General features: G+C 40.3%; 1 protein-coding gene across 5 annotated transcripts in view; it reads left to right on the top strand.

Annotated features, from left to right (window-relative positions):
• snap91a (synaptosome associated protein 91a) overlaps positions 1–11,711 on the top strand; it is a 90,439-nt gene that overhangs the window by 43,733 nt on the left and 34,995 nt on the right. Inside the window, exons 1-2 of one of the 5 annotated variants that reach the window (XM_036129670.1) lie at positions 8,840–8,976; positions 10,729–10,804. The exons of the other annotated variants lie outside the window; for them this stretch is intronic. Coding sequence (XP_035985563.1) covers positions 8,878–8,976; positions 10,729–10,804 — 175 coding nt within the window. The 5' untranslated portion in view covers positions 8,840–8,877. Of the gene's footprint in view, positions 1–8,839; positions 8,977–10,728; positions 10,805–11,711 lie in introns of those variants that run through there. 5 annotated transcript variants of the gene reach the window in all.

The raw sequence follows: 11,711 nt of genomic DNA, 5'->3' as shown, positions 1-11,711 counted from the left end.
AAAATTTCTATTTTTTTTATGTCTATTATTCCAGAGTTGCATTTTTTTGGTTTAACCCATTTACACTGGATTCAGCCCTTATCCACTCCAGAAAACGACAGCCTGCCTACACCCTTGATCTAGAGACACCTGTCTTAGCCAATATTTAAGGTAGAAGCGTTCCGTGTTGTCCCTGTAGTCTCGTAAGAGCGCTGACTCTTACGGGAGGGAAACGAGAGAGAAAGGGCAGAGAGTGAGACGGGCTGACAGACAGAAAGAGACAGGGACATGAAGAGTGTAGGATGATGCAGCCAGGCTGCTGACTCATCAGCCCTGTAGGGATTATCCTTCACACTCTGTGTGTGTGCATGCGTGTCCGTGTTTATGCATGCCAGTACCCCTGCTGTTTACTACTGAAGAGGAAACGCACACCCGTCCCTGCTGTATGATGAAAGCAGTGATAGAGGAAGCAAAGGAGCCACCTGACCTGCCATAGGCAGCGTGACCCTGCATCAACGCCAACATTAGAATTCATTCATTTTCTGTCCTAATCCTGATGGTGAAGGTTACGGTTTATGATCTTGGCTAGATTAAGACATCATATATTATAAGCCAGAAAAAAAGCAATTCGAGTGTTGTTTTTGTTGAGAACTTCGTCACTTCAGTGTTTCAGAGAACACACCAACAGAACCATGTGAACAGTAAAATGTTGGGACTTAAGCGGTTGAGCAAGGCTAAATGAGGGGAAACATGGCCCTTACCAAATGAGCTGTCAGCTGAAAGAATGGGAACATTATAAAACCCCTTCTAGGTCATTCAACATCTAGCAGGACAATAAGACTGTAACTGTTCCCTGTCCACCGCGCCTCTTGTTTGTGACAAACCAGTTCAGACGCTGTAAAGAACAGACAGAGGCAATGACAAATTAAAAAGCGCCAGAACAGAAAGCACGCAGCAATTTGTCTTGTAAAATTAGGCCTCAGAGCAAAAGTCATCAGAATGGGTATAAACAGGAGTCAATGTTTGTCGGTAGCGGTGGAATATTTGGTGAAAGGAAAATGTTTTTATAAATAAATATAAATGTAGGCTTTCAAAAAAGGACCAAAAGGCTTTAGATGACAGTGTGTACACAGGACGTTCTAGGTTTGGAAAAGTGTTTCCTTCAAAATGGCTATAAATGGAGACTTTTTCTGTACAGAAAAGATTTGTGCACTGACAGATTTCTTCTGTTTAGCTTTTTTCAAATCACATTTCAGATGATAACATTTTTTAATACCAACAAAGAAAATGTCAGATGTAATAATAGCCTATGCATGGCAATAATCTGTAACTGATTTAGTGTTTTTCAGTAAAAGTTTGACCAATATGTGTTTTAAAGATTTTTATACTTGTCATTGATATGAAAATACAGTAAGATGTTATTCACGCTGGCGGTAATGACACCCGATCACGCCGATCGGAGGTCACTAAAGTTGGTGTTGCTTCGGTGTGTGAGTTTGCTAAAGCAATGTCGGACTCCGTAATTTTCTCTGGTCCCCTGCCTGATCTGACCAGTGATGATGTTTAGCCGCATGTCATCATTCAACCGCTGGTTGTCTAGGTGGTGTCCTGAAAACGACGTGGGCTACATTGATAACTGGAGAACTTTCTGGGGAAAACCTGGTCTGATCCGGAGAGACGGCATCCATCCTACTTTGGATGGTGCAGCTCTTCTTTCTAGAAATCTGTCCGGATTTATTAGTCCTCCTAAATGCTGACAATCCAGGGTCCAGACCAGGAAGCAGAGCCGTGCTTTAACACACCTCTCTAGCAGCTTCTGTACTGTTACCCATCCATTATCCTATTGAGACGGTTGTCCTTTCCCACGGCCAAAAACTTAACAGATCAAAACTTATCTAAAAGGAAACAAATCATAAAAACCTAATAAAAATCCATATGCGGTTCACCTTGAACCTAAAAATAAAACAATTAAATGTGGTCTATTAGAATATAAGGGTCTCTCCCTCCAAAGACTTGTTAGTTACATGAATTGATTTCTGATAAACAGATTGATTTGTTTTGTCTCACAGAAACCTGGCTACAAGAGGGACTACGTTAGTATAAATGAGTCAACTCCCTCCAATTATTCAAATTTCCACATTCCCAGATCTGTGGGGAGAGGAGGAGGAAGTGGCAACTATCTTCAGTCTCTGATTTATTAATTAGTCCCAGGCCAATTAATAACTACAGTTCTTTTGAACATTTAACCCTCAGTTTCCCTCATCCAAGCTGCAAAGCAATAAAACCTCTTCTGTTGTTGTTTTGTATCGTCCACCAGGCCCTTACACTCAGTTTTTTGGATGAGTTGTCAGATTTCTTATCGGATTTGGTGGTTAAATACTTGATAAGGCTATTATAGTGGGTGATTTTACATCCATGTTGACCCAGAATGTGATAACCTTAGTGTGCCTTTAAACTATCCTAGATTCAATTGGTTTTTGCTCAAAATGTGCATGAACCGACTGCACTCTCGGCTCCATACTTTAGACCTTGTTCTGACATATGGCATTGATTGTGAAGAATTAACAGGATTTCCTCACAACCCTGTCCTATCTGATCATTTTTTAATAACATTTGAGTTTAATCTAACTGAGTTCTCCACCCCAAAAGAGGGTTCCATATAGTAGATCTTTATCGGATAATGCTGTATCAAAACTTAAAGAGTCTGTCCCCTTTTTAATATCCTCCGTATTGCAGAAATGCCCTGCAGATAGCAGCAATGTTGTTTCTTCCAATTCACAAATAGATTGTCTTTGTAAACGGTATGACTTCGTCCATTGCGTTCTGCATTAGACAATGTAGCTCCCTTGAAAAAGAAGGTGATTATTCACAGGAAGCTGGCTCCTTGGTTTAATTCAGAGCTGCGTTCCTTGAAGCACAATGTTAGGAAATTGGAGAGAGAAATGGCGCTCTACACACCAAGAGGAATCCTACCTAATCTGGAAGAACAGTCTATTGTTGTTATAACAAGACCCTTCGCCAGAGCTAGAGCAGCATATTTTTCATCATTACTTGAGGAGAATAAGAATAATCCTAGATTTCTCTTCAGTACAGTTGCCAAACTTACTCAGAGCCCACAGCTCTGTTGATCCATCCATTCCCTTAGCTCTTAGCAGTAATGATTTTATGGGATTCTTCATAAATAAAATTGATTCCATTAAAAATAAAATAATTGGCATCCTCCCAAACATGATTACCTCATCCTCAGTAAGTGAGGCAGCATTGGAGGAATCCTTAGAACCTGCGCAGTGTCTGAACTGTTTTAAAAGCAGTAGAGCTTTCTGAGCTATCTAAAATTTTAGCTTCATCTAAACCTTCTACCTGTATGTTAGACCCAATCCCAACCAAGTTGTTTAAGGAGGTATTCCCTCTGATCAGTGGTCCTATTTTAGACATGATTAATGTATCCTTGGTAAATGGATATGTACCACAGGCTTTTAAAGTAGCTGTTATTAAACCTTTACTTAAGAAACCATCTCTTGATCAAGATGAGTTAGTAAATTACAGACCTATATCTAATCTTCTTTTCTTATCTAAAATTCTTGAGAAGTAGTTGCTAATCAAACTATGTGAACATTTACAAAGTAATGACCTACTTGAGGAGTTTCAGTCAGGCTTCAGAGCTCATCATAGCACTGAAACAGCTCTGGTGAAGGTCACTAATGATATTCTCATGGCCTCAGATAATGGACTTGTGTCTATACTTGTCCTGTTAGATCTCAGTGCTGCATTTGATACAGTTGATCACAATATTCTCCTACAAAGACTTGAGCATACTGTAGGGATTAAGGGAAAAGCATTAGGCTGGTTTTAAATCTTATCTGTCGGACAGATTCCAGTTTGTTCATGTTAATAATAAATCTTCCTCAAACTCTAGGGTCACTTGTGGAGTACCACAGGGTTCAGTCCTTGGACCAATTCTATTTACTATATATATGCTTCCGATTGGCAAAATTATCAGACAGCATGGGATTAATTTCCACTGTTATGCTGATGACACTCAGCTATATTTATCCATAAATCCTGATGAATCCAATCAGTTACTTCGACTGCAGTCATGTCTTGATGACATCAAAAGCTGGATGACTTTAAATTTCCTGCATTTAAATTCTGACAAGACAGAAGTTGTAATCTTTGGGCCAGAGTCTTCAAAAAATAAAGTTCTTAATCAATCCCTTAATCTGGATGGCATTAACTTGGCCTCTGGTAATAAAGTTAAAAATCTTGGTGTTGTTTTCGACCAAGACATGTCATTTAAATCCCATATTAAACAGGTTTCCAGAGTTTCCTTTTTTCACCTCCGGAATATCGCCAAAATTAGAAACATTCTGTCCAGGAGTGATGCTGAAAAACTAGTCCATGCATTTGTTACTTCAAGGCTGGACTATTGTAATTCTTTACTATCAGGAAGTCCACAAAATGCAGTTCGAAGTCTTCAGCTGATTCAAAATGCTGCGGCAAGAGTTCTGATGAAAATCAACAAGAGGGATCATATTTCTCCAATTTTAGCTTCCCTTCATTGGCTTCCTGTTAAATCAAGAATAGAATTTAAAATTCTCCTTCTAACGTATAAAGCCCTTAATAATCAAGCTCCACCATATATCAGAGCTCTGATTACCCCGTATGTTCCTAACAGAGCACTTCGCTCTCAGACTGCAGGTCTGCTGCTGGTTCCTAGAGTCTCTAAAAGTAGAATGGGAGGCAGATCCTTTAGCTATCAGGCTCCTCTCCTGTGGAACCAACTCCCAGTTTTGGTCCGTGAGGCAGACACCCTATCTATTTTTAAGACTAATGTTAAAACTTTCCTTTTTGACAAAGCTTATAGTTAGAGTGGCTCATACCCTGAGCTATCTCTATAGTTGTGCTGTGATAGGCCTAGGCTGCTGGAGGACATCAGGGTCTAATTTTCTCACTCTACTGATTTCTACTGTTCTTCAGTCTACTGTTCTCCAGTTTGCATTGTATTACATTGAAATGACTGTCGTCATTTCAGCTTTTAACTTTTTGCTCTCTCTCTTTTTCTTCATAGTAGGTACACCTGGTCTGGCGTTCTGTTAACTGTGACATCATCCAGAGAAGACGGCTCACCCGCTACTACCATCTAATGTAGAACAGATTACTAGATCAATGTGTGCTTCTGTGCTTGTTTGTCTGTCTTGTTGTGTCTCTGTTCTGTCTTCTGTAACCCCAGTCGGTCGAGGCAGATGACCGTTCATACTGAGCCCGGTTCTGCCGGAGGTTTTTCCTTCCCGTTAATGGGTGGTTTTTCTTCCCACTGTCGCTTCATGCTTGCTCAGTATGAGGGATTGCAGCAAAGCCATGTACAATGCAGACGACTCTCCCTGTGGCTCTACGGTTCCCCAGGAGTGACTGCTGCTTGTCGGGACTTTGATGCAATCAACTGGTTTCCTTATATAGGACATTTTTGACCAATCTGTATAATCTGACCCAATCTGTATAATATGATTGAACTTGACTTTGTAAAGTGCCTTGAGATGACATGTTTCATGATTTGGCGCTATATAAATAAAATTGAATTGAATTGATTGAAAATAACAATATCCTAAGTGCTCTTTTCACGCTTTAACAAATAGAATAAAGGTTTCAGAAAATGGAAACAAACAAACAAAAAAAAAAACATCTAGTTGAGGTTTAACCTAAGTAGATCCTTTGAAAACTGAAATACATATTTAATTCAGCCCGGAGCTTTAGGACCATCAACAAGCCACAGTACTATTGCTTTCTGGTCATGTTTCGTTGATTTTCTTTTATTTGGGATTCTGTTTCCCTTTGTCTTTCTTTTTAACATTGAAAGGAATTTTTACTTTCAAACTATTACTTTATTTTTCTAGTAATCTTAGTAGCAGATCCCCTCCCTCCCATCTATGATTTACCTTTTCCAGCATCATGCCACTTCATTTATTTTTTATTTAATGAAATATTCATACATAAATTAATTCAAAGTACTTTACATAAACACTATTTAAAAAAACTAGGAAAAGAGTGTCATGATTTAGGGTTTTGTTTGTTTTGGACTTTTCTTACTCTGCCTCCGCCTCAAAGCAATCGTCCAATCAGCTCAGTCTCCCTTCAGTCATCACTCTACTCTAGATCAGCTCCACCTGTTACCACTAATTTGCCAACTCGGCTCAATGGTTCACCAGCCTACACGGTCCTGCTTCAGCCAACTCATCTCGGCCAGAACGTACTGTAATGAACAATGCTGGTGATGGCATTCAGCCGGACACAGGATTACGTTTCTTTAAAAGGTTTATTGTGAGGGATGAATAGTGGCAGCAGGTGAGGCAAACAAGCAGAACCTGACTTGAACAGATGAGTTATGGCAGATTGTGCAGGCAGGCAAGGATGAGCAGGGGACCAGAAGATGAAGGTAGTGATAGACCAGAACAGGCGATGTGGACCGGAGAACCACCAGAACGGGCGGAGCAAGCAGCTGGAACTCACGGGAAAACAGGCAGACTTATGCAGCACACAGACACAGGCAACTTTCTTTAGAGAAGCGAACAGAAGAGTCCAGCTGGCTGAGCACACAGGAACTGGTAGCGATGAAGCACATCACACTAGAAGAGAAGAGACGTTCTGGCAGGGATGAGTTGGCTAAAGCAGGTATAAGTAGACAGGTGAACAGGTGAACTGAGTTGACAGATTAGTGGCGACAGGTGGAGCGGATCTAGAGTAGGGTGGTGGCTGGAGGGAGACTGAGCTGATGGGATGATGGCTTAGAGGTGAAGGCAGATTAAGAAAAGTGCAGAAAAAGTCCAAAACAAAACCCTAAATCATGACAAAGAGAATTAAATTAAAAACACAAACTAAATCAGGAAATACTCTCTCCATGTAGTTTCTAGTATCTTAAAGTTGCTGGCACACTGTTCCCTATCTTTTCAGTATTGTGAAAAAGTATATACCGCTAGGAAAGACAAAAGCAGCTTTTTCAGACAGGGATATAGCTCAGATACAAAGCACATTTTCCCTGTTTGTGGATATTTGGCTCTCATTGCAGTTCCCTGGAGTCACAATATCTTAGAAAGGGTCTTGAGACCGAAATCTACCAGTCCTTTCCAGACAGATAAATATCAGGGACATTGTTTCAGTGCTGCTCTGGACTGTGTTTTTCAGGCCTTTCAGCCTGCTTCATGTTGTCTGGTTCTTTTTAAGTGATTTGTTTCTGTTTTAGGGTTCTGGTCGTGATTAGGCCTTGAATAAAGGGGTCCGTCAAAGTTAATTCATGATCTCATAAAGCGGATCAGTTAATTTTGCAAAATGCTATGTTAGTTTAGAAAGTTGTCATATCCCTCAATTAAGGAAATCCTCATTTGAAAGCAGCTGTTTAATTCGCTCTGATTGTCCTGGCTTGGTATGCAAATTTGCCTTAAGATCTGAAACATTTATGTGTAAAAACGAACTAAAAAAATAAATAAAATAGACTAATTTTTACAGTAGGAAGAAACTGGACCTTCTTGCTGCAAGGTAACAGTGCCTAGTTATTTTTTCCCCTTATATTTCATGATTAACTGGTCATCTGGGGATAAAGTGAGTGCCTGGAAGTGGTCAAATAACTATTAGTTTTGAATGTGTGAGAAGGTAATTCAGTTTTATTTGCCTAAGGTAGCCTGGCATTCTACACTGTAGAAACACAAGCCAAACACACCATGGAGTGACGGGGGTATTAGAGTTGCTTTGTTTGAGCTTGGAGTTAAAAACTGCTGTTTGTCTGCTTCACTCTGTTCTAATCTGTAAAAAAAAAAAAAAACAGCAAGATAAGAGAGCAAGAAGCTTAGTGAGGTTGGGTGATCATTGTTGCTCCGTCATGTCGATGGGTTCCAATCACATCGCACATTGTCACTGGAGCTGAGCGTACCGGGTGTGCACTGCATGAAATTCCCTGACAATCTGCATTTTCATAAGTCTAACTCCGTCAATGAGTTATAGGAATGGCAATTATCTATCACAACTGTTTGTGATTTAGTGAAAAACAGCACAGAAGCTTGAAAACTTAAAGAAGTGACTAGGATGCCAAAGTGTTATCAGTGTTTTACCTCTCCAAAAAGCATGCACCCATCAAAAATAGCCTGCAACCGGCTTTCTTTGATCCCACTTTCCTGCTAAGGTGTTCTAAAGGGCCCCTGCGTTATTTTCGCCCTATTTGCCGGCACGTCTGCCACCATCTGTAGTGTAAATTTCACCGCAGTCATGTCTTCCTTTTGGTGTTTTCTCTGCGTGGATCTGTCTGCTGTGGAATATTCCACTCTCTCTCCGGCTGCCTCTGCTAGCTTGAAGTGCTCTGCTGCAGGAACCAAACAAAGCAGCAGCCAGCGTGACTCACAGCAAGCTAAAGCAGCATAATGTGACACGACCCTCTAAATGCATTTCGGCCGAACGTAAAACGGCTTCTCAAGACGCCACCTAGCTCGGCTTACACACTGCCTTTAGGTTGCTAATGCAGATAGGAGGCTGATCGTTTCTAATGATAAAAAAAAATGATACTATTCTTTAAAACTGCCAGTGCCATTATAGCAATGCTTTTAAATTTACATGTACTTGTGCTTTTACAGCCTCTAAACACAATGCGAGTACAGTTGATTTCATGCATAGAGGGACTGTGAACTGCACCAAAGCACATATTTAATTTCATCACGTTATCCAGAGTCCTGTTTGTTTTCCACCCATCTGCATTCCTCATGGCTCCGACCTGTTTGCATTACCGTATTATTACTGAACAGAAAGCTTCAACACGCTCCAGCTCCACATCTGCACGTGTCTCCGACCTCATGTCTGTCCTCGCTCTGCTTCTCAGACCTGATCCAGGCCACCCAGGATTCCAACGTGAACGTCCCCCAGATGGCCGACACGCTGATGGAGAGGGTGGGGAACGCCAGCTGGGTGGTGGTTTTCAAAGCCCTGATCACCACACACCACCTCATGGTGAATGGCAACGAGGTAAGGCCAAACTGGGCGAGTTCGCTGTTCACAGAACGCATGGACCTTTCGCCCTTCCTGGCTCTGTGGCCAAGATGGGCCGAAAGGCACAGCGAACAAAGCGGAACGCTGGTTGCACATGAAATGGAGCTCCTGTTTGTTTTCAGTGAGTTTCAGTTAGCTGGCGCCTGTCTCCAGCTTTCATTGGACAAGAGGAGAGGTACAGGGAAACAGAGACACAAAGGGCAATTTTAGAGCCTAATTAATCTAATAGTCATGTTTTTGGACTGTGGGGGCAAGCCGGAGCACCTGGAGAGAAGCCACACATGCGCAGGAAGAACATACAAACTCCATGCAGAGAAAATTAAACCCAGGACCTTTTTGCTGCAAGGCAACAGTGCTACCATCTGCGCCACTGTGTGCAGCCCTACATGTCAGCAGTAGAATGGAAAGTGCATTATTGCATCTGCGTAAACTTTCCGGGGTATTCACTTCATTCATCTATAAATCCTAAATCTATTTGGAACATTTTTTAGCTCAGCATCACATGTAGATGTGATGTTACCTTAGTTCTGAACAATTATCCAGACAGGATGTCCATGAGCACCTAAAGTCATTCAGAGTTGCCATCAATTAAAGTTTTTAAAATAGGTATTGTAGTCTATCCAATGCCAAACAAACCTAGGCCAGGCGAGGAGGCTGAAAGTCAAACTTGGTTAGATGGTCTAGTCGCAATCAGTTATTTACTTTCAGTGCAAAAAGATGTTTTTTTTCCTTCCTGCCTGTTATCAAATTGGACTAAACTTCGATTTTAGGTCCTGAGCCTCTAAAATATTGACCCTATCCCCCAGATAGGGATGTCTCTACTTTACATAATTACCTTCAAAATGTAAATAATATTATTCTACTATTACTCTATCATTCTACATTATGAATATGACTCTTCACGTTTCTACCAAATTCTAAGACATTTTCCACATTGGGGACTAAACAACTTTTAGACAAGAATTAGTCTTTTCCCCTTTTATGTTTCAACCAAATTTGCACATAGTTCAGAGCAGAGTTGTCATTCTTAATGATTGTTTCTTGATTTGAAACTTTCTGATGTCTGTAAATTGACAACCTTTGGTATTGGTTCAGCTCCTTCTGAGCTGCATGAATGAGTGGGAGAGACACTGATGAAGGAATATTCCACAGGACACATCATCAAAGCTCGTGACAATAGAATAACTTGCTTGTTTTGTACAGATTTTTTACTTATCTGATTGAAGCAGGGATATCCTGACACAAAGTAAAGGCTGTGTAGCAACAGGAAGATAACAGCATGAACTCCACTGACATTACAGCAGGAACAAGGGCCAGTGCGCTGTGTTGGCCTGGATCCCAATATGATACCAAGGTCCTGGCATAAACACAGACAGCATTTTACAAATGAGCTTGGTCTGTGTGTTTAATTTTAGAGTATTTTCAGTGTTTGTATTATGATCTCATTAATACCGACTCCCATCTCTGGTAAACTTGGAAATGCCAGTGGAAGAAATGTAGCCTATTAGTCTTTATTGCACTCTGCTCTAGTTTTTTTGTCCTATTATGTGTCCAAATTAGATTAATATTCAACTTTATCTTTATTTAAATATCAAGAAAATTTGACTTGTTATTCTATTTTCCTCTTCATATTCAGACAGAATGCTGAATGGCTCCTCTGAAATGTATTTTAATTTAATTCATTAAGAGGATCAATGTGTAACGTTGTGTATATGTCCCTTTCTGCAGAGATTCCTCCAGTTCCTGGCATCTAGGAACACCTTGTTCAACCTCAGCAACTTCCTGGACAAAACCGGCTCTCACGGTGCGTGGCGTCTGACCCACACGATTACAACATTATACGCAGCTCAAACAGTTCAGCTCTATTCTGAGGTGGAAGCAAACGGAACAAACCAAACAAAATAATCTGGCTCCTGAGCTTTAATAACCCCCAAAGATGCAGATTTGTTTGCATCCTTCTAGGTAAGGCATAACTAAACAGATTTCTCAACCAGCATAATGGGTTGTTCTTGTTTATTTTAAATGTTAGTCTATTTCATGTTGACTCAAAAACAAGAAGAGCAAGAAAGTAATTGAAAACAGTTTAAGGTAGCAAAATACACCTTGACAACCCCAGAAATCCCTGCTTCCATCAGATGGACCAATCACCATGGAAATGAGGACATCACCCATGGTGATAAACGCTGGGTTCACAGCCTGCTGTCACAGATGTTTTTCTGCTTGCTTAGCTGCACAGTTCAAAGAGCTAAACTCTACATTTTAAGCCCTTTTCTCTTCCCGTGTTGAAGAATCTATCCACAAAGGCCCACGAAGATAAAGCACTGCCAGGAATGCGACAAAATAAAAAAGCCAGGTTATCACTCTAGTTATCTATTGCTAGTAATAAGATATATTTATTATCTAATTTAAATTAATTAATAATATAATTCTAAGTAATTTTACAGCATATTTTTGTCAAAAATGCTAATATGGTTTATCCTTGAGTGAAATAAGTGAAGCACCATGAAAGTAAATGACCTTTTTAATTTATCAGTGTACTCATACATAGGTCATTTTTAGCTATTGTTGATTGTTTAGATATTTCTCATCGGACAAAAAGTAATTTACTCCAGCACTGATCAAAGTAAAAGTAAATAAGCATTTGCTGCAAAAAACGTTTAAATGATAAAAAGTATATTTACATTAAACCGTTACAGCTTTATAATAGTAAC

Source organism: Fundulus heteroclitus, chromosome 3 (assembly GCF_011125445.2).
Source record: "Fundulus heteroclitus isolate FHET01 chromosome 3, MU-UCD_Fhet_4.1, whole genome shotgun sequence".
Classification (NCBI taxonomy): Eukaryota; Metazoa; Chordata; class Actinopteri; order Cyprinodontiformes; family Fundulidae; genus Fundulus; species Fundulus heteroclitus.
This window is presented reverse-complemented; position numbering and strand designations above follow the sequence as displayed.